The following is a 22,932-nucleotide window of genomic DNA, read 5'->3' on the forward strand; positions in this document are numbered from 1 at the left end:
TTTGCTGTACCCAAGGGGGATGAATTTGGTCAATTAGATTAATAGTGGTTGTTATGGCATAAGTCCTTAGGTATAATTTTAATTGAAGATAGATGATTTTATTTTCGTTAATTTATAAGTGAATATAAAAATTAAAAGGATTTCTTTCCGTGTATTACTGATAGTTAAAAATATTTTTATAATTTTGTTAATATATGTTGTATAGTATAGGCATTTAATGAGTTTCCTCTTGTTGAAGGGATACTTCTTTTGGAGGATAAATTGGGTTTCTAGGATACCCACCAGTAAGCCTTCCTCCCACAAACTTTCCCTTATAAATAGCCCAGTGAAAAATGCAGGTCCTTGTGAACTCTCAACTGTATTACAGAAGCTAGAATGCCAAGGACTCAGGTGGCCAATTTCAACTGGTACTTACCTATGCTCAGCAGACCCAGACTATACATATCTCAAAGTCTACTCCATGGGCCAGCTCTGAGCCTAGAATAAACATCTAGTAACACCTAAAAATGTTAAGAATGAAAACCTGTCATTTGCTATATGCCCACCTGATTGGGCCAAGCCTGACTACTTTGTCTGTCAGTGGTTATATAGAATTGATTTGCATGTTTTCATTCTTAGCATTTTTAGGTGTTACTAGATGTTTATTTTGGTCTCTCCATTAACAATTCAGCTCTTCAAAGAAGTGATTGTCCTGCTTGCTTTTTATGTCTCCTGGTATCTAGGATAAGGCCCTATACTCCCTGTGAGCTTGGTTAATGAGATTGAATATCTGCTTATATCTGTAAGATTCGTAAAATATTTTCCCTGTCAGGTGCCATTCAGGTGAGCTTGGCTCATCAGCTGTCATTATTCCGCTACACTGGAGCAAGCCAACTCAACTATTTTTTTTCCACCTGTGTCCATTAATTTTTAATGGACTGTGAAATTACCATTTCCATAGTCTAGTTTGGTCCTAAACTTGGTAAATCAGTGAGCATTGCACTTTGTCGAAAGAGAAATATTAATCTTCCCCAGAAATTTTCAGAGGAAGATAACTCAACCTTACATAGATAACTGTACAATGTAAACAGGAACCTTACTCTCAGTTCACATTTTTCATTGAAACCTAAGAGTTATGGAAAGAGCACCAAGTGAGGGCCTCAGTTTGAAGAAGGCAGCAAATAGATAACATAAACAAGCAAAGTTTATCAAGGAAATGACACAAGTTAACTCCAGAAAAAACTGACAGGCCCTTGGTTTCTTCTTAATTCACTCTTTGTGTAAAATAAAAGTGTGGTAAGGAGTGTCCCTTCACTTTGAACATTTTGGAACAGAAAAGACCATCTGCCCAACAGCCTGTCTCCCTCCCATCTGACTGATCTCTGGCCCACTTTCTGCTTTTGTAACCACCCTTGCCTCCATCCCTTCCTTTCGGAGACAGCCTAGGTGTCTCTTTCACTTGTTTGTAGTTCTTTCTGCAGCCATCATCTCCTTAACAGGTTCCATATGTGCACAGGCCTTTGAATAAAATAGCTCTCCTTTGTTTCTCTGTTTACTCCAAGTGTCTTGCTTTTGAAAATATCCCTAATGGTAAACTCTTCATTGGGGCAAGCAGTATCTGCTTACACTTGGAAATGGTGTTAACTTGACTGTGTGCAATTTTAAGCACTTTATTTACGTTTTAGAGTGATTTCTCCCCTCCTCTCCTCTCATTTTTTGTTTTGAAAGATTTATTAGATTTTATCCTTCTTGGGAGGTAGAGCAGTATTAAAAAGAACCTTTGATAGTTACCATATATTATCCCTGGTTATTCAGTCTAATATTCAGTAAAAACAAACAAGTTTACATTAGTTCTCAATTTCAATAACTTCTTTTCTTGAAATAATTAAACTTTGCTTCGAATCAACTTGCAGTATAATTATATCACATTTAGCATGATTATGCTTTATAGATAGACTAATTCAATATATGTACTTATGCTAACGTAACAATGTTATTTGTTCAAGTCATCTAAATTGCACTTCTTTTTCAGATTCTGATCAATCCACTCCACATTATTGACTTCAGTGATAGGATGATGATATGATTAACAAAATGCCAAATCCCTGTTTTTGTTATATTTAAAAAATATTTTAAAATTATTTATTTCACAAAAGTGTACTCATGAATAAAATTGTTGCTAAGCTTCCCCTTGTGGTTTATATTAAGGTTATTTTCTCTTAACAAATTTAGGTTTTCACTCTGTCACTTGGGTTTCTACAGAATTATTTCTACCAGCAGTTATTCTTTAACCTGACTATTGATCTCTAACAGTGAAATGTCACAAGTGCTTTATTAGAAACCTTGACAAATAAATTCAATAATGAATTACTTGTCATCCAAGTAATGTCTTCAAAGACACTAAATTAAATACACACTAAAGCTGGCAAACTTAAACAAATATTTCTTATCTAGTTTCTATACTATTAGCTGGCTTTTAAGTTCTTTCCTTAACTTATTGTTAAATGAATGACTAGTCTGAAGTGTTTTTCCTCAGATCTGTTTTTTAATGCCTATGACCTTCCTCTCTCCTTGCTATGAACTCTTGTTACCCTCTTAAAATTCTTCAATGTCTTCCTATCACCTTCAGTAAAATTTCTAATTATTAGCATGGCATACCAAGACCATCAACTCCATCTGCCACTTCCTAAGCTATCCATCTCAAAACACGCACTAGAAGAAGCCATGACATCTCACTCCTTCAGGTCTTTGCATACACTTGCCCTCATGCTTAGAATGTTCATGCCTCTTGCCCTAATTTCATTTAATAAGCTTCCAAATACCAAACTTAGCCAAGAGTCCCCTTTTTCCAGGAAGCTTTCCTAGCTGGGTGCGACTAAGAGCTCCTCTTTTGTATTCCTGCAGCCCTTTGTGCACTCTTCCCATCCTACCACAGACCCCTGTGAGGTCGATTTCCTGACAGTGAGATTTCTGAGGCAGGGATTAACTTTCATTTCTGATTGTTCAGAAGCTAGCAGAGTGGTTGACAAAAATAGATACCTAATAAATGCGTTTTGAGTGATAATCAATATTTGTACATTGCTCAACCAACTTATCCTGTTATCTTTTGAATCCTAAATGACCAATGAAGTCTTTTGGCTGAATTTCTTTGTGACAATTATTGCTTATCTAAATTGAATATTTTATTTAAAGTTGTACCAGTATGAAAAATATTAAAACATAATAGGTGAAGTTTCGATTAAAGAGAAAAGAAAAAATGTTCCTTAAAAAACTAGTTATACAGCCAAGCATAATGCGTCTTACAAGGTTATTAACCCAAAGGAAAACAGGTGTTCCTACTGGAAAGATGACAATTTTGTCTGTGGTTGTACCAAGAATACATTTGCAATAAACTTTAGGAAGAAAAAGTGGAGCTTTAGGAAACCAACAATGACTCGAAACTTTGAAAAAGATTTTTTTTTTCAAGATAGGCACATATTCTACCATTATAATTTTTGAAGAGAAATTACTTTAAAGAACCCTATTTTTCAAATCCAAAATGTAGTGAAACAAGCAAAAGGAAATCTTACTGAATGTTATCAGCTCATTTTATTTTTTAGATTGCTTGATCAAAGATGAATTGTTGCCTAAATTTGGACAGAGCTCATTTACTCATCCACTATCCAAGGCCATTCTTTCAATCACAGCGGGAGCTAGACAGCAGGAAACACTATGGAAGCATTTTTATATCTCTACCTATACGACTTCTAGCAAACTCAATTCACAACTTTCTTTTCATCTATAGTCTATAGTGTGTCCACGCACACTAATTAGGGAGATGTTGGAAACTATTAGGCACCTTAATCACATTACTTTTTATAACTTGCTTTCCTACCTAGTGGTTTAAAATCAGCCCACAGACCACAGAGATTTAAAGCTGTTACAACCCCTCTCCCTCCTCTTTCTGACCTCTCAAAATAAGATTCTCATAAGGAGAATTCTTCATGGTCTGTGTTGCTCCTTTCTCTCTTGCTTTCACTGAGTTCCCCAGCACCATCAAAGCTCACCCCTCACCACTGGGGATCTGATGCTTCAGTGGATCAGACGCAGTTACTTCAAAGAAAAATGTCACCTCACATAGCATTGTCTAGAGACTGAAGATTGAATAGAACTGACAGTTCAGTTCCCTTTTTAAAATGCTGAGGAGCTTTTGGAAAGTTTGATTTGTTTGGTAAAAAAACAAAACAAAACAAAACAAAACAAAAAACAAAAAACAAACCTCTGATTTTGTTCTTATGCATTAAAAAAAAACCACAAAAAACATTTTCTATGTCTCTCACATTTTTTCTTTAGTCATCTCTACTTTGTCAGCACTTAGTGTTGAGCCATGCAAGGCTGCTGGCTTGTAGGCTTTCTAGGATGTAGTCATGGCCTTCTCTTTCTCTCTCTCCAGTGTCTTGTTTGGAGAACATAAACTTCCTCTCCTCTGCACTTGTCTGCATCTAGTCAGGAAGTTCTTGAACAAGTTACTAATTCACAGATTAATATACATATTATTTTCTAGTTCTAGCCAACTCATCTTCCCCCTGATAGTTATGAGATAGATTACAAAAGGTTAATTGATAGCCTTTTGTACTTAAAACTACTTAAAAACATTTCTAGACGATAATTGAATTTTATCTGTAATCAGCGTGGTCCAACACTGGCCAAACTGGCACACCTAGAATCTGGGACACCCACTTGCCCTCCTAGTTAGAGTTGATGCATGAGACTAGCCAGATTGGTTGTGGATTTGATCCAGAGGGCCTTTTCTTCTTTCATAAATAAACACATCAGCCTGTCAAACCAAGTATTGTGAGAAAAACCAGCTTTGAAAAAGGTAGAAACAATAAAGAAATAGCCCTTAACCCAGGAAGAGACACTTAGAAGGGGCAGAGAAAAGGAGTAACAAATCGCAGGCCATTATTCTTTTTTCTGCCGGAATGAATCGTTATTACCCTTTTATAAACACAAAAGTTTCTAGCCTCCTCCGTCTCCCAGATGTCTTGGACATTGAAAAGAGAATTGAGTATTAACTAATTCCTGGTATTTTCTAATCTCCTTTGTTTCTGCTTGTTTGAAAGGATTGCACATGATTTAGCAGGAAAAATAATGCAAAACAAAACCCACAAACCAAAAACTTAATTTTACTTTTTTTACCTGAAAATCTTAAAAGACTTTCTATAAAGTATTTGCAGGTGGATGTGCATTGGAGGTGGTGTGCTTTTAGCTCCAGGTCAAATGCCACTTCTCTGTGAAAAAGTCAAACTGCATACACATCAACATTAATTTCATTATGTTAAACCTCACAGGCTTTATTATTAACCTAAAAGCCAAGGGAAACATATGCTGTTTCCTCAGCCTTTAACACATTACTCATTAGTAAAACTCTCAGTTTCTTTCCCACAAAAGACCACTGAGCTCTTAATGAAAATTTTTACTTGTGTCCCAGTTCAATTTGATTTGAAACCGAGAATTAGTTCTTCTGCTTCTACATGTGAAATGTAATGGCTATAGGGTGGTTCTAGAATACAAAACTCTCATCTCCACCTTGCCTTTACTTGAGTGCAAATGGCTAGTGTCAGGTCAAACAGTTGGAAGAACAATATTTACCTTTAACTGGAAAATCATTTCATAATTGAAATCATCTAAAAAAGAAAAAAAGAAAATTTATCAATTTAATGGTTCCTTCTCACAGATGATTTTCCAACAGTGCTCTAAGAAACTTTAAAATCGCATACATTTAAATTTAATTGCTAATAAGTTTAAAGCAATGAGAAACCATCGAAAAGGGAAAGGAAAAGAAAGAAAAAAGGAAAAATATCGAATAGGGTCTGGCAGTTTCACGTTGAGTTTGGATTGTTAGCACCTTCTGACTGAAGACTTGTGCAAACAAGCGTGGGATGAAGGAGCCCACTGGCACCCATTTATGGCAGGGATTAAATGCAAGCGGCTCCGTGGGACTCTGCCTGGGGCCCTGTCTCCAAGTGGTCTCACAGTGGGAGTAACTCACATCCTTTGGAAAATGCTGTTGATAATTACTGCTTTTGTAGGGCAGTGAGCTCACTATTACACAAGATTAGTGCTGTACTCAAGAGCTGGCAGATTGTCTCTCCTGCACAAATATTTGCCAGCTAGGAAAATAATGGGCATATTGCCACTTTAACAACTATCAGGAGACCCAAAGTTAGTTTTTCTTCTCTTCAGCATATTCATGTTTGTAGGATTGGACTCCAGGCTGCCTGCCTAGGGCAGTGACACCAAAACAAACGTCTCTTTCTCCTTTAAAACAAAGCTGCTCTTTTCCTTTCGGTGGTTCAACTAAAAGACAACAGCAAAACCATAACCTCCCTTAAAACATAAATAAATAAGGACCCAGACCAGAGTAACCTTAAGCAAGTACAAGGATCAGAAGACAGTCCATTTCTACCTCAGATGGAGGTCATTTGCCCCAAACAAGTTAAATAAAACAAAGTTAGACATACCCCCCACAGACTGCGAACAAATGCCTATTGTGTCCCATAGCCATCTGGGGGTGAAAAAAGGCATTTTAAAGTTACCAAATGTTTTGATTTCTGTAATAAGTAGTCTTCTTAGCTTCCTTTCAGATAAACGTTTGACCTGTGTTCTGAAAGGCTGGGGGGTAACCCAGAGTAGTTATTCTGAATTCTTTACTTAGTGAAAAGGTGGCTTCTTATCTGTGTGTGTTTCAAAGGAGTAAGCCCTCCTCTTGGGAAAGTGTTTTCGATTTGGAGTTTGCTTTTATACTTTGGTGGTTATCTGCTCACCCTTGGCATCAACTGCATTTGGATGTCATTTGTAGCTGCAGGAGCAAAGATGATAAGAGAGGCTACACACAGAGAAGTCAACTTTTAGTACAGGTGTCATGTTTTCATGCTTACTCTAGATAAGTTTTTACCTAAGACCAAACTAAATGTGAATCATACTGCAGATATTCATTTGTGTGCATACGTGTTTATGATCTCTGTTCTAAGGATTTTAGGTAGATGTTATAGATTTGGCTTTGTTTCTAATGCGATTTCACCGTTGATGTAAATCGTGATAATTTGAAAAGGCAAAATGGAGAAAAATAAGCTATTGTAGAAGAATATTTTAGTCAAATAGAAAATTCAGATTATAGCTGCAATGGCCTGTAGCAGAATAAAATGCAATCAAGTTGGCAAATACTGTTTGACTGAGGTCTATCTTCTAGCAAAGTATTCTTTTTCTGCTTTCCCTCACAAAAATGAGAGGACATATCACAGATAATCCTTCCCTTTTTTTTTTTTTTTTGTCACCAGAGTAAATAATTACGATTTTAGGGGACATTCTAAATTCTATTTTAACAGTGACTTAGTTTGATGGATTGATATCACCACCTAGTGGCCATATTGTATTTTGCTTTTTAAAATTTCACATTCCTAGACCTAGTGTGTATGAATAATATTCACTGTGAATTAAGTTCCTGTAGCATAGAGTTTAAAAATTCTAGCAAGAATTGCATTTTATTGTGAACTAAAAGATAAAATGGGGAAAAAACATGATTTTTCAAATGCAGCATGAAGCTAACACGTGAAGTCACGTGCTTCATAAAATCCTAGCAACTGAGGCAAATATTAGTACCAATCTTTCCTGTATCTTTGCTTTATATACAATAATAAACCCAACACAAAGTTTTCTTTTGCTAGTTCCCTTGGTATGTGAACCTAGAGGACTTTTTTGTTTTTTTAATGAAAATTTTTTATAATGAATTAAATCAGCAGTGTTTGGCGGGGAAGAAGAATAGGTGCAGAGTGGTGACTGGACTGTTCATGGAAAAAAAAATTGTAACTTGAGGCTTTAGTAAATTCTCTCCAAAATTACAATAATATAATATGTCATAGAATAGTTTCACTAGACAAATGTCAAGGATGTTTTTTTCAATGGAATGTGTGTAATTGTTTAAATGTGCTTGGCCAAAGTCCATAATTGTTCTTAAACAGAGTCTTTAATTGGCCATTCGAGATAATCTAAATTACAGTGAATTTGAAAGAATAAAAGCTGACTCCATCTAAGTTAAAAAACTAGCTTAATAGATGAGTTAGATAATACATAGGTAGCTAAAGTAAGCCCTTAGCAGCTATGGATTCAAGATTTATAGTTTCCATTATCTATTAGAGAACTTGAAGATCCATAGAATGAAATAATTGGTACTTTTTGTGCAGGCACAAATGTGAACTGTACACAGTGGCTGGCTAGCATGTAATCATTGTTCAATTAGCTATCAAGTCTGACTAATGGACAGCTCAGTTTTCTCGTCTCAAGGGGTCTGTTGCTGTCTACTCTGCTAACCATTTTAACCATTTGCATCTTCTCTATTGCAGTTACAGTGGGGACCTTTGGGAATAGAGACATTCCCAAAGACCTTAGATCCTTCCCTCATGCCAACAAGTACTGTGTAAATTATAGTGTGTGTGTGTGTGTGTGTGTGTGTGTGTGTGTGTGTGTGTGTGTGTGATGGTGGTAATCTCAAATTTGTGACTCAAAAAAAAAGACCTTTAATTTTATCTAGTGTCTGTGAACATTCTCTTTTTTTTTCTTTTCAGTATAGGAAAGGAAATCAAGAGATTCTAAGTAGAAAGTCTAACCCTTTAGAAGAACTGGTTAGTGCCCATCGATTATTCTTCGTAATTATTTGATCAAGTTAAATAGTAAAAATCACATTGGAAAGAATTTGAAATGGGTCAAATATTGTGAAGAAGGGCTAGTTATTAAGTTTGGATTAAAAAATAGTTGTTTTGAAAACTTATTTTAAGATGCTGATAAAAGGAATTTAGAAACAAGATTCTTTAATGTTCTGGGAATTCCTTCTCTAGGAAAGGTTGAAGCATGACCTTGTATCTTCAGGGTTTTAATTTTGAATTGACGTTCTCTTTTAAAGACTTTTTAAAAAAATCTTAATGTAGATAAACAAACACTGTTTCAGAATGTTCCTTGGGGGATAAGAATAAGCCACTCTGTGGTTCAAGAACCTTCCTTGCTCCACACCTTTCATTTTCTCCTTCCAGCTGTTTGCATATTTCCTCATAAATCAATTTGCTTTTACATGTATCACCTAAAGGACCAAATGGGATGTGACTGTCACAGCAGTAACTGACTAATAAAGGTTGATCATGTTTTCTTTAACTGAAAGCAGTGCTCAAAGCAAACTCTTTTTTTTTTTTTTTTTTTTTTAAAGCAAAACAAAGCTCCTGGTTTATTTCTAAATTTTGCATGTTTCTAAAATAATGCTTTTTTTAAACCTTACGAAAAAGACAGTTATCTATCTCTGCATAAGAAAACGGTCAATTAGTTACATTATATTCTTATAATCAGTTTATTTTATTCATACTTGTGATGCTAGTTATCTGCTGAGATTTTAAGGCCATTGATCATGGCCCTATGGCATGTATTTTAAAGATAAAAGGTGTCTGGTATCTCTGAATGACAACTGAGACTCCTAGACACTATATAATCAGAGATTCACCTTGAAAGGATGTAAACCCTCTTTGAGGTTAGTAGACTGTCAGTAACTTTCAAAAGCAGAAACCTCACCCCTACTCTCAAGCACACATATCCTTTTCCTCCAGTATGTTGATCGAATCAAGTTGGAGTCTTGCAAAGAGCTAGAAGGGAGAGAATAGCTCTTCAGCAATTCTGCTTGAGAAAAATTAGTCAAGTCTCTCTTAGATCTGTGAAATTGAGGTCACTCTGTGAGAGTGAAGAATGTTGGCACACAGAGAAGTTCTGCATGCTCCAGAAGACCTGCAGAACAATTCTTCGCTTTTATGTTGATATAAGACTGAAATAAATTTTTGACAATAAAATAGTGGATTATTTGGAATAATCTAAGCATTTATAAAGTTTGATAGATTTTAATGAATAACTTCAGTCTTCTCTGTGTTTTTCTCCTCAATATTAGTCTTCTCTGTGTTTTTCTCTTCAAAATCTAACTGTACTTAGCTGTTAGATTTTGGCTGGAGTTTTTTAAATTATTTCATGCTTTTGACAACTGACTTGCTTGAATCCAATTGGGAGGGAAAGAAAGAGAAAACAATAACTGAAAAGTTACTAAATCAAATTTAATTAAAATGGTTTTCTTTTTTGGCACTTTTTTCTTCAGATATGAAGGGGTAGTCATTTAATTGGAACTCTAAAAATAAAGTAACTTTATCATATAATATTCAGCATTAACCTGTTTCATAACAGGTATAAAATAATTACTTCTTAATACAATGCAAGTTCATTATAGAACATAGGAAGTGTTACATCTGAGGTAGCTTTACTCTACATCAACTATTTGCGTTTTATGTCAATTTTCTCTGCCATCAGAAGAAAACAAAAAGGAAAAGTAATTTAAAGTTCTCTTTCAGATGTAATATTGATCTAATTCTGGTCTCTGGAGGAGGCAACAAGAGTTCAGAGTTTGGGATGGGGAGCATGAGTCTCTGAGACATAGACAAATATGCAGAAGTCCCATCAGCATTTATTTTTGTCAACTGTGTTAAAATGAATTCTCCCCAAGTTATATTGGCTTTTTGGAATAATTCTTAGTTTGCCCATCCAGCCCTAGAAGAGCATTGATCCAGGCGAGATCACTCAAGATGTTTGCTTACAATCTCAAATGAGGAGAAAAAACTTCAGATGGCAGTGGGGAAGTGTTCTCTGCTAATTTCAAGAATCTGTATTTCTGTGTCTATGAAACATTGTCTATATGAAAGAGGCTGTATTACGTTCTCATAACTCAGACTTGGTTTCCTGAAGAGAGATCGCTTCCTCACATTTAACTTTAGTGAAAAAACTACATTATTAAAGCTAAAGTCAAAGATTTTTTTTTAATACTCTTTCTTCCTGCAAGTGATGTTAAATAAGGCTATAAAGAATTTATGAGAAAACAAAGAAAGTTGTTCAGAAAACTGGAGTTTCCTTTACTAACTCAGTTTGGCAATAACATGGAGCAAAATCAAAGCATCCTAGCCAAAATAAATCTTCACAATGGAGCTATCAGATATGAGGTAATAGTGTGACATGCCTGCGGGTATCAGATACTCTTGTAAAACCACAGACCTAAAATTTGGTCCTGCACCATTAATCCACAGCTCTGCCAAGCAACAACAGAGAACACACGTTTTAAATCACTGTTGCAAGCCAACTGTAATTCCCACCAAAAATAATTAAATCTTTTACCAGAGGTCTGAGTCTGGGCAGCTTATGCTCTGAGAGTCACTTTGATGGCATGGAATCTGAATCTCATTTTGGTGTGAAAATGGATGGTTATTGTTCAGAACAAGAAGAAATATCAGCTGCAAAAGATAGGGCTATCAAGTGACTTTGGTAACTTGAAGTGATATTTGTCAAGGTTAGATTAAAAAAGGGTTAGCTAAGAAATCTGTAAGTCCTTTTACAATGTTCGTTTTTAATGATTAGAAAAGTAGTTCATGCTCACTCTAGGAAAGCTGTAAAGTATGTGAGAATGTATAGAATAAAATATCATTTTGGTCTCATATAACTCAGATATAAACTTTATAACATTTTACTGCATTTCCTTTTGGTCTTTTACACACACACACACACAAACACACACACACACAGCTGTATCTGAGAATGTGTAAAATTTAGATCATTGCATGTTTTTAGTATTTTGCTTTTTGATTTTAACTGAACATGTTACTATTTCCCAGCCCCTTACATATTCTTCAAAGACAAGATATCTAATGGCTATACAATATTCCATTTGTCTGGCTATACCATAATTCATTGAGTATATGTTTACTCTATAGATTATTTCTTATTTACTGCTAGCATAAATAGTATTTTACATCAAACATGCTCACATCTCGAATTATTTTTTAGGATGGAATTTTAAAAGTGGACTTATGATGTCCAAGGGTAGCAGCTTTTTGAGGCTCTTGATATGTATTGCTAGCTGTTTTCCAGAAAAGTTATTAACTTCCACTAGCTATGTCTGTGATTGCCTGTCTCACCTATCATTTGCTGCTATCAAGCAAAATCTTCGATTAGGGATAGGTATGAATAGGGAAGAATGCAACATACTTTGTGGTTCAATATTTCTAAATATCAAATTATTTATCGAACAACACCAGTAAGTGCCTAATATGGTTCCTAGCACTGAGGATACAGTATTAAACAAACAAACAAGAAACCCAAATTCCTGTCCTCAATGAGCTTACATATTACTACGGAGAAAAAAATAAAATAAGTAAATCGGATAAGATATTGGCATTGTGAAGAAAAACATAGCGAGGAAGGGAGATGGGTAGTGGTGGTTGGATGAACATTGCACAACTTGCACATACTATTGGGATGTTTGAAATTTTCCACCTTTGAGGACATTTCCTGGTTTCTTGTAAGAGGTTAGTGAAAAAGTAAGTTGGAAAGTATTGAGCTCTGAAATCCAAATTAAATATTTGAGGAACTCAGGAATCTGTGACCATAAAAGGTATTAAATATTAAATGTAGACTTTCGTTAGTGTTAAGAAATTTCTGTTCTTTTGTTTATTATTTTTATCCTACTTTAATCCATCTGTTGAAGACGACTTAGCTATACATGGACAACAGCTACATATGACTTTTGTCTCTCTGCTTTGTTTCTCCATTTCCTTGCCTATTATCTATTCAAGGAGAGTAGGGAGGAAAAAAAGGCTTGGTGGGTGGAGGGTGAGAAATAATATAGGAAGGAGAGTAAGCAAAGAAAAGGAAAATGGAAAAATTTTTAGAAGCCCAATTCAGAGCAAAGGTCAGTGCCTGGTTGCAGGGACACCTGCCAGTCAAAAAGTGCTTTGATGAGTTGTCTTCTAAGCTTCCTTAACTGGGCTGTCTGAGGGGTAGCTCAGTGGTGTGATTCAGGCTACTAGAATTGGATGTAAATTATCTAATTTTTGGATTTGTTTTTTTACCAGAGAAATAAAAGTAACCCTTATTCTGTATTTCTAGGGGGAAAAAACACCTTTATTAAGCTTTCCTTAGTTCTTTACAATTTTATCACTCTTCGAAGACTCTTTTTTTCTTTTTACAAAGCAAAGATCTCTAGTCTCCTATCATAATTTTGGCATAATTTAGGAGAACTTTAAAGCCAAGCTAAGAAGAGATTGAAGGAAAAGTAAAAGTTCTCTTAATCCTAAGATTTTCAAAGTTTAGTCTTCTCACAAATTATTTTATCAAAGATTTAGGTTTTTATCATATTTGAAAGTTTTAAAAACCATGTTTTTTTCTAAGAAAGAAAAAATTACAGATATTTTCTATTAAGTTTATTAGACATTTTTAAAAGACATAAAAATAGCTATGGTGCTGCTGAGAGTAAATAGTAGGACCATTTTTTTGCATGCTCTGAATTGAGAACAATCGCCTTAATTCTTAGATGTCTTTCTTCTCTAACTTTATCTTTCCCAAATAAAAATTTCTTCACTCATTGTTTCAAACCACAGACTTATTTTAAATTTAATTCAAATAAAGACTAAGATACGTGTAGGCCCGGAAAAGATAGTTATATTAACCGTTGTCACATAAATCCAAATCTATATTTCTGCCATCTGATGGAAATTTGTTTCCATTGTCTTATCAGTGTTAGAGGTGATATAGAATAACAGCGGGCAAAGCATAATGGGAAAATGATACTCAAGTTGAGCCGAAAAGGCACTGAACAAACAAACTTGTCCCATATCACATTCTAGTTAGAAGACCCAAAACTGGGGGGGTGAACTCTTATTTATAGCCCAATATTATTTTCATCTCATCAATGTTTATTATTTTTTAATACAGATGGGGCTGTGTTTTTCATATAATTATTGGTTGTTTTGGAGGCAGCATTTTAAAATAACAAAAAACTGAACATAAACCAAGGAACTTAACATCTCTAAGGTTGAAATTACTCCCGATCTTGCTGAATTGTTGTAAGAGACAACACATAACAAGTACCTAGAAGAGAGCTTCTTTCATTGTAGACGCTGAATAAATAGAATGTATTATGGTGACAGAAGGCAAAGGAGATTTCCAGTTATAGATCATTGCTCAGAATGGGGAATCAATAGATACCATCTAAACATAGAGATATAAAGGTAACCTGTAGAAAAACATCAAATCAATAGAATTTTTTTCAATGATCTGAATATATACAAATGTATATAGTAAGATACATTTTTAAAAGCTTATCTTTTATATCAATATGCATAAATGTGATAAATGTTCCTATTAAGAGAAAACAACTTCCAGATTAGATCATAAAGCAAAACAACTATATAGTACATATAAGATCACATCTAAAACAGAATAACTCAGAAAGGTATAGCAAATAAACACATAAAATAAATATAGCAACTCTCTCAATTTTTTAACCAAACAAATGAATTTGGATAAAAATAATCACATTAAATAAGACAAAGAAAAATACTTTATAGTGGTAAAGATAGTAAAGAAAGAACACAAATTTTATTGTATTATAATCACAACTATATAAATTGTATGTACACATAAGGGCTGGAAGTAAACACGATAGACCAAAGTGATGAGATTATGGATTTTTTTTTCTTGTTCATTTCTATTAATGCTGTTACAATTAATAATAATACCATGATTGATTTCTTAAATTGAGTACTGATTATAATTTAGAAATCTAGAATAACTAGAATAAAATTCCTGAGATATATCTCATTGTCAAAGAAGAAATACATATGCGTTAAAGATTTTTAGATACATATATCTTCCACTCAGAGTATGAGTCTTTTTCTTTAGCACTACAATCATTTCAGCTACCTGGTTCAACAGAAACTTTGAGTTTATTTTAATCTGATTGTGATGTGATGTTGCTGTCACTTTTATGATATGCTACTCTTTGACCATCAAGTAGTTATCTTCTCTCTCTATTTTTACAGCAATATGAGAACTGGAGGCCCAACCAGCCAGACAGCTTCTTTTCTGCTGGAGAAGATTGTGTTGTCATCATTTGGCATGAGAACGGCCAGTGGAATGATGTCCCCTGCAATTACCATCTCACTTATACTTGCAAGAAAGGAACAGGTATTAATTACTCTATTAATAATGTATACTTAATTTGTATTTCTATTATCAAGTGAACTCAGGAAGACTGAACTTCATTCTCTAAGACACAAACTGGATATGTCCTGTACATCATCTCTTGTTGCTCTGGACTATTTTACTCTTACAATACAATTGAAAAGTTGGTTTTCAGTAATGTTTTCACCATAGATTTCAGATACTTAAGATAAAATGTAGCATTATGTAGAAAAACTATCTCCAAGTGTTTTTAAGAAAAACAACAGCCAGCTCAAGGGCTGAAAGACCTGTTTAGTTTGTTGAGGAAAGGATTAAAAAAAAATTGGTTGTCGACATCTAAAAATTGGGATATATCATAAAATATTCTGGAATTTTTACTTAAAAAAAAAAAGAACATCTGGTACCATTTGACCCATGTTCAAATTTGTCCATGGTGTGAAGCACCAGAGTTGAAAACCACTGCCCTCCCTCTGCAGGGTCATGGGAGCTGTTCACTGAAGTCCTTCCCTGTTTTTAACTGCCTGGTATTTGTAGGCAGTTGAGTTTTTTAATCGTTTCCTTAGAAGCTTATTTTATGCTTATAAACCATGGAACAAAAAAGCCACCCTTACATCTAGTTGAATGCCTTCAAGGTAGGACCAAATAAAAACATTTATAATGTTAAGTTCCATAAAGAGGAGAATTGCTTAATTGACATTAAAAAGAACACATTAAGAAAGATGATTTTTTAAAAGTGTGTTATGTTTATCATTAACCAGTGTGTTTGAATTTCTAAGGCATACTGTATAGACATCTTCCTTAATCCGATAGAAATCCATAAATATTTTTAACCTGTTTGCAGTTGATAATGATGTTGAATATGAATATTTAGTCTCTAAGCATAGACCTTTACCTACCTTGAGTAAGAGTATAAAGTACAAATGCAAGCTATAAAATCCATTTGATTTGTCTTTAAATATAAAAATAACAAAACTACAAATACACAGCCTGTAAATATTTTAGGAAAGACTCAAACACCAATAATGAGAAATGCTATTAGAATAAAGAGAATGCCAAGATACACAAAGCTCGAATGAAACTCAACCACTATTTGTGACTACTTTGCTATTCTCTTATCTAAATTAGAATTTATTCTGAATATCCTTTCTATATGAGCACCTTTCCTGTATGCACAGTACTTCAGCATTTCTGCAATGAGATTTGTGAAAATAGCAAATCAGGTGCCTGTTTTCCCTGTTTCTAATGTAAGAAGTCTTTAATGAACTGTTTGTCTTTATCCAAATGTCATGTTTGCTTTCTCAGATCTCCAAATGGTTCTTAGAGACATGCATTTCATTTTATGATCCAAACATTCTTCTATTTCCTATGTTATTTTTTCCTGTAGCAGAGTTTCTCAACATCAGCACTATTGACATTTTGGGCCAGATAATTCTTAGTGGTGGGGGGCTGTCCTGAACATTGCAGAATGTTAAGAATCACCTCTGCTCTCTAAGCACTGAAGGCCAGTAGCATTCTCTTCCATTCCACATTACCCCCTCCCTTTGCTTTGTGACAACTAAAAATGTCTCTAGACATTGCCAACTGTCCCTGGGATGGGAGGGAGAGGAGGAAAACTAACCCCAGGTTAAGAACCACTGCCCTTATAGCTAAAAAGAATTCACAAACCGGCATCACAGTTTACATTTTCCAGTGGGCAAAGAGATTAATAAAATGTTGGCTCTAATTCATTAAAGGAGGAAAAACAAAACAAAACAAAATAATCCTTGTGTTTTATCTCCTTACTGTCTGATTTTTATTTACATAGATTTGAATCTTTGTTAATCAGTACTCTGGGGAATTTTATGAATTTTATAAAAGTCTATAGACTTTTATGAAAGATATTCATTTCTCCTTTCAGATAGTTAAACATACAGACTTAAGTAGTTCTATTTTTAATTAAATACTTGTAGAGAAGGATTATAATATATACAAAAGATATATATATACATATATGTATGTATATATTTTAAAGGACGCCTCAGTGCATGCTATCCACAATTCTTGGGAGCACCCTATAGAATCCTTCCAATTCCATTCATTTACTTCCCAATTTCAGCCATAGATAATGACTTAATTTCTTACTTTTCTCTTTATTATTATCACATATGCTTGTATCTATATATAACAAATTGTTTAGTTTTACATAATTTTGAACTTTATGTAAGTGGAATCAGTTGTGTCTTGCATAATGTTTGTGAAATTTATCTGTGTTGATGCATGTAGCTATATTTCTTAATTTTTGCTGCTATATGGTATTTCATTGTATGACTATATAACATTTTATTTATTGATTCTCCTGTCAGTGGACATTTGGGTTATGTTGTGTTTTTACTATTATGAACAATGTTTCTTTGAACATTCTTGAACTTGTTCCTGGTAGACATTCGTGAGTTTCCATAGGGTATTTTTCCAGGAATGAAGTGCTGAGTCATAGGATACATGCACCATCAAATTTACTAGAAAATGCCAAATTATTTTCCAAAGTGGTTGTACCAATTTGCACTCCCACCAGCAATGTGTGAGATGTTCTGTTATTCAACATCTTCGCCAACACTTGATAATTTCGGACTTTGACATTTTTGCCAATCTGGTGGGTATAAAATGTTATCTCTTGTGATTTAATTTACATCTTTTTGAATACTTTTTTCATGATATCTGTTCATATACTTATAGGTCATTCATGGCTTTTCTTTTATAAAGTTTTTGTTCATGTTTTTTGCTTATTTTAAAAAATTGGCTGCTTCTCATTTATATATTGATTCGTAGGACTTATTTTTATATTCTAGTTACTAATCCCTTGACAGTTAGATATTGTGCAAATATCTTCTTCTAGTTTGTAACATGTCTTTACTCTTACTCTATCGCATTTTTTGATGAACAGAATTCTTTATTTTGTTGCATTTTCCTTTATGATTTAAACAATTTTATATCTCAAAAAATCCTTACCCACCCTAAAATTATAAAGATAGTCTATGTCATTAGTTCTAAGTGTTTATAGTTTTACCTTTTATATTTATCATTTAAACCATCTAGAAATTGATTCTCCATACTTTCTCTGAGGTAAGGAACTAAGTAACTTTTTTTCCATATAAAATACCCAATTGTCTAAGTGAAAAAGCTTCTTTTCCTCACTGCTCTACCATGTCACTCTGTCAAATGTCAAGCATATATGTGTGGCTCTACTTCTGATATTTGCCTGTCCTTGACGATATTTTAGCTTTATGTTGTCTTCATATATAAATAGATTTAGAAGAAATCTGACATTTCTTTCCTTAGAATTATAAAGATAACTTCTAATTTGTCAACATAGCACAGAATTAAGTATAATGAATTATCTAGTTGATAATTTTTAACCTTCTATATTGCTTTGGTCTTATTCTATCTGATACTTGCTAGTATCTAAACCATGGTGTAGGCTTTCCATATTACAATTACAGGCATTGAAATTGGGGTTATCATTGAACCACATACATAGAGTAGTTTATTAATTGAAAATGGAAAATAATTATAGAAATCTCTGTTTATAGGAATTTGTGAAGATCAAATAGTCATATGTGCAAATATTTCTAATTTCTTAGTTATAGATAGTATGACTTTATAATTTATTGTTAGTCTATCTGACTAACAATTTCTAACATGAAATATTGGATTGTGTTTCATTAAAGAAAACTTTGTTATGGGTCAATATGTTCCAAGATGTTTAGTCAAGTAAGTTAGAGGAATTAAATATTTAAGTTAAACTAAAATTTGTCATTGCAAAAGAATGTAGTTGCAAACAGCTTTCTGATTATATAAATAAATTTTATAGTTGTAAACTTTTAATATTAGGATATTGACATTCAAACAGCTTGGTACCAAGGTTTCTAATAATTACCCTCCCATTGAAGAATTGCATTATTACACAAGAGAATATAACATGTTCTTGTTATGGGCCTTGTGGTGTCATAATTCTTAGGAATTGGATAGGAAATGCCATTTAGGGAAATTATATTTAAGTTAAATTATGCTTTTATATGAGATATATAGCAAAACATAGTCACTTAATAAAAGTTAAACTTTAAAGTATATCACTTAAAACAAGTACACCAATGATGAATAAAGCCATAAGTTCAAAATCAGTTGAATCTGAATGGAGACAGAGGGAAACTAAAGATGATTACCATGTCCTAACTTTCTCCCTGTCTCCATACAGAAGACAGAAAGAGTAAATAAACTTAAATGGAGCTGGAGACATTTTACTGATACTTAAGAGTCCATATTTTGTCCATATTTTAAAACTATGATATTATTATAGATTTTAAGTTTTTTCAAGGCGGTGACAACAATAGTCAATTGTTATTGTTTATTTATTAGTTTATTCATTATTGTTCCAAGTGAAGGAGAGTAAATAAAACTTTAGATGGTGATGAAGACAATACTACCAGGCCACGTGAGACAGGTGCTTTTTAATTTGGAATTTTTTAAGAAAAGTGACCATTTAGCCCTATGGTTCTTTAATAATGCACAATTTAAAATGACATAATCTGAGATTTGAACTAGGCCCAGAGCCTCAATATTTAGTTTTATTTTTCCTTCAAAATTTTCAATTTGTTAATTCTGATTGCCTTTGACGAAGGTGCTTGATTGGGTAAATAAAGAGAGAAAGAGAAAAAAAGGGACACATACTAATAGAAATATTTAGATTATTTGGAAATAACCTAATTTACTTTTCTTTAGTTGCTTGCGGCCAGCCCCCTGTTGTAGAAAATGCCAAGACCTTTGGAAAGATGAAACCTCGTTATGAAATCAACTCCCTGATTAGATATCACTGCAAAGATGGTTTCATTCAACGCCACCTTCCAACTATTCGTTGCCTAGGAAATGGAAGATGGGCCATGCCTAAAATTACCTGCATGAACCGTAAGTGGTCCTTTAGAAAGAATGGACAACCGTGCTATAACAACTACTAGACGTCCTCATTTACGGCTGCGGTATTGGTAGTTTAGGGTATGGAGCAAGTAATATTGTTGTGTTTTCTTTCTTTCTTTCTTTCCTTCCATGTAGCATCTACATACCAAAGGACTTATTCTAAGAAATACTTTAAAAATTCTTCATCATCAAAGGACAATTCAATAAATACTTCAAAACATGATCACCGTTGGAGCCGGAGGTGGCAGGAATCGAGGCGCTGATCCCTAAAATGGCGAACATGTGTTTTCATCATTTCAGCCAAAGTCCTAACTTCCTGTGCCTTTCCTATCACCTCGAGAAGTATTATCAGTCAGTCTGGATTTTTGGACCACCGTCCAGTCATTTTGGGTTGCTGTGCTCCCTAAACATTTTAAATGAAAGCATTGGTATTCAAAAAGAAAGCAAACAAAATGAAAGAAAATGAGGGCAGAGAGTAACCATTTCCAGCCTATCTGATTTCTTTAGTTTTCTATTTGCCTTCAGTGCAGACCATTTTATAATGTATACCAGCCTACTGTACTATTTAAAAAGTTCAATTTCAGCACCAATGACAATGTAAATAAGATGATTTAATGTTGATTTTAATCCTGTATATAAAATAAAAAGTCACACTGAGTTTGGGCATATTTAATGATGATTATGGAGCCTCAGAGGTCTTTAATCATTGGTTCGGCTGCTTTTGGTAGTTTGTTTAGGCTGGAAATGGTTTTACTTGCCCTTTGACTGTCAGCAAGACCGAAGACAGCTTTTCCTGGACAATTAGCAAACACAAAGTCTTGTAGGTCACACTGCACTGTCTCGGTGTGGGTGCAGTTTGCTGCCATGTGATGCCGAAGCCTGGCTAATGGGATCCTGATGGACCTCGGGACTGCAATGTGGAACTCTTCTTTGCTGCATTCCTTTTTCTCCACTTACAAGAAAGGCCTGAATGGAGGACTTTTCTATGACCAAGAGCATTTTTTAGGGGTCAAAGTGCTAATTATTAACTCAACCAGGTCTACTTTTTAATGGCTTTCGTAACACTAACTTGCAAGGTTTCAGATCAACACATTTCAAATGGATAGAGACCTAGGGCTCTGGAGGGTGGGGGAATTGTTAAAACAACACATTCAAAGAAAGAAATTTTGTATATATAACCATTTTAACCTTTTATAAAGTTTTGAATGTTCATGTATGAATGCTGCAGCTGTGAAGCATACATAAATAAATGAAGTAAGCCATACTGATTTAATTTATTGGATGTTATTTTCCCCCAAACCTGAAAATTGACATAGTACGCTAGTTATTTTTTCAGTGTTAGCCTTTATGCTTCCCTCACACAGTTTGGAACCATATAATCTAGATACTTTGTCCCTGATTAAATAATGTGATGGATAGAATGCATCAGTGTTTATTACGAAAAGAGTGGTGAAGTGTAGCTTTCAGTAGTAGATGGTGTTTGCCCATTCTAAGCAAAGAGCATTTATATAGAAATAATGTAGGCATTTCTGCCTGTTAGGTTGAGTGTATGTCTTGAAATGTCTTCCTATCTCTTCCCATTTGTTTTCTCCCCTTTATTTGAATAAGTGACTGCCGACAATGATTTTGAATTATTATCCACTTAATTTAATGTTTAAAAAAAAAAAAAACCTGTAATGGAAAGAAGGCATTTAGGAATCTTTCTCTAATTTCAGTTAGAATGACCTTAGAAGAGTAGATAACAAATAAAATGCAAATAGCAAAAGAACAATTCCACACTAATTCTTGTTCATAAAACCCTTTAGCTTAGAAGGAATGACAAGAGCTACAATCATTCACAGTGTCTTTAAGCAAATTCTCTTGGTTGCTGCATTAACTGAAATCCACCTTGGGTGTTCTAGAGCACAGAACAACATTGTGTCAACCTATTAGGTTTAAAATTTTCCTCTTTCATTCCTATGCACATGATACGTTCCTGTATTTATATTATAACATGTATAGTGTAAAATGTGAATGATTGTGGGGGTTTTTTGTGACTGAAAATCTAAAATCTTTGTAACTTTTTATACCTGCTTTTGTTTCACCAAAGAAACCTAAAGTCCTTCTTTTACTATACTGTGACTGGTCTGGTTATTTACAACTGTAAATCTTAATGTGCACCAACATTTTTACATTCTAGTTCCATCACTGAGTACAAGCTGCTGGACGAAATAATTTCATGGCTAGCAGAGAGGTGATTATATGTGTACCTGTAAAAATTGAGATATTAATTATAATAATGTTTACATATACATGCTTATGCATTAATCTCAAATATGAAAGAAACATGCAATAGGAAAAAGTGATAGCTCAAATTTACTGAATGTTTCCTATGAACCAGGCCAAATGTTTTATGTGCATTATCTCCCAATAAGCCTGTGAGAGCAGTACTGTTAACTCTCTGTTTGATGATCAAATGTAGAATACTCAAGTCATTTGTTCAAAGTTATGTAATTAGTTTGTAGTGCATGCAGGTAATCTCTAGAGCCTGCATGCTATTCTCAAGAAATATATAAAATACTATGTTCCTAATTGTTATACATTTAGGAAGTTAATTTACTGGCTAGTAAGATCATACCGAAGTAATAATCAGATGTCAGGAACATCAAGTTTCTATCTATCCAGATATCCATCCATTTCTTCATTTTACATTCATTCACTATTTATTAAGTACTTACTGTGTGTCAAGCATCATACTGGGCCCTGGAAATTCAGCAGTGAATAAGCTAGACAGGTCTCTGCTTACCTATGGGATTTATTTTACAGCCCACTCTATTCAATATTTTTATTGATCATTTGGAAGAACAAATAAAACCCTTATATGTTGTGCAGTTGTATAGAAAATATCATAAAGTACAAAGGTGAGTTAAAAATTATTTTGAGATTTCTTTCTTGGAATGT

General features: G+C 33.9%; 1 protein-coding gene across 2 annotated transcripts in view; it reads left to right on the plus strand.

The window, feature by feature from the left end:
- Nucleotides 1-22,108, plus strand: part of VCAN (versican) — a 104,239-nt gene extending 82,131 nt beyond the window's left edge. Inside the window, exons 12-14 of one of the 2 annotated variants that reach the window (XM_015590313.1) lie at nucleotides 14,904-15,048; nucleotides 19,801-19,983; nucleotides 20,128-22,108. In XM_015590313.1, coding sequence (XP_015445799.1) covers nucleotides 14,904-15,048; nucleotides 19,801-19,983; nucleotides 20,128-20,255 — 456 coding nt within the window. In that variant the 3' untranslated portion in view covers nucleotides 20,256-22,108. The remainder of the gene's footprint in view (nucleotides 1-14,903; nucleotides 15,049-19,800; nucleotides 19,984-20,127) is intronic. The other variant, XM_025047872.1, reaches the window with a different exon arrangement.
- The last annotated feature ends 824 nt before the right edge of the window (nucleotides 22,109-22,932 follow it).

The sequence above is a fragment of the Pteropus alecto genome, unplaced genomic scaffold (genome assembly GCF_000325575.1).
Source record: "Pteropus alecto unplaced genomic scaffold, ASM32557v1 scaffold20, whole genome shotgun sequence".
NCBI lineage: Eukaryota > Metazoa > Chordata > Mammalia > Chiroptera > Pteropodidae > Pteropus > Pteropus alecto.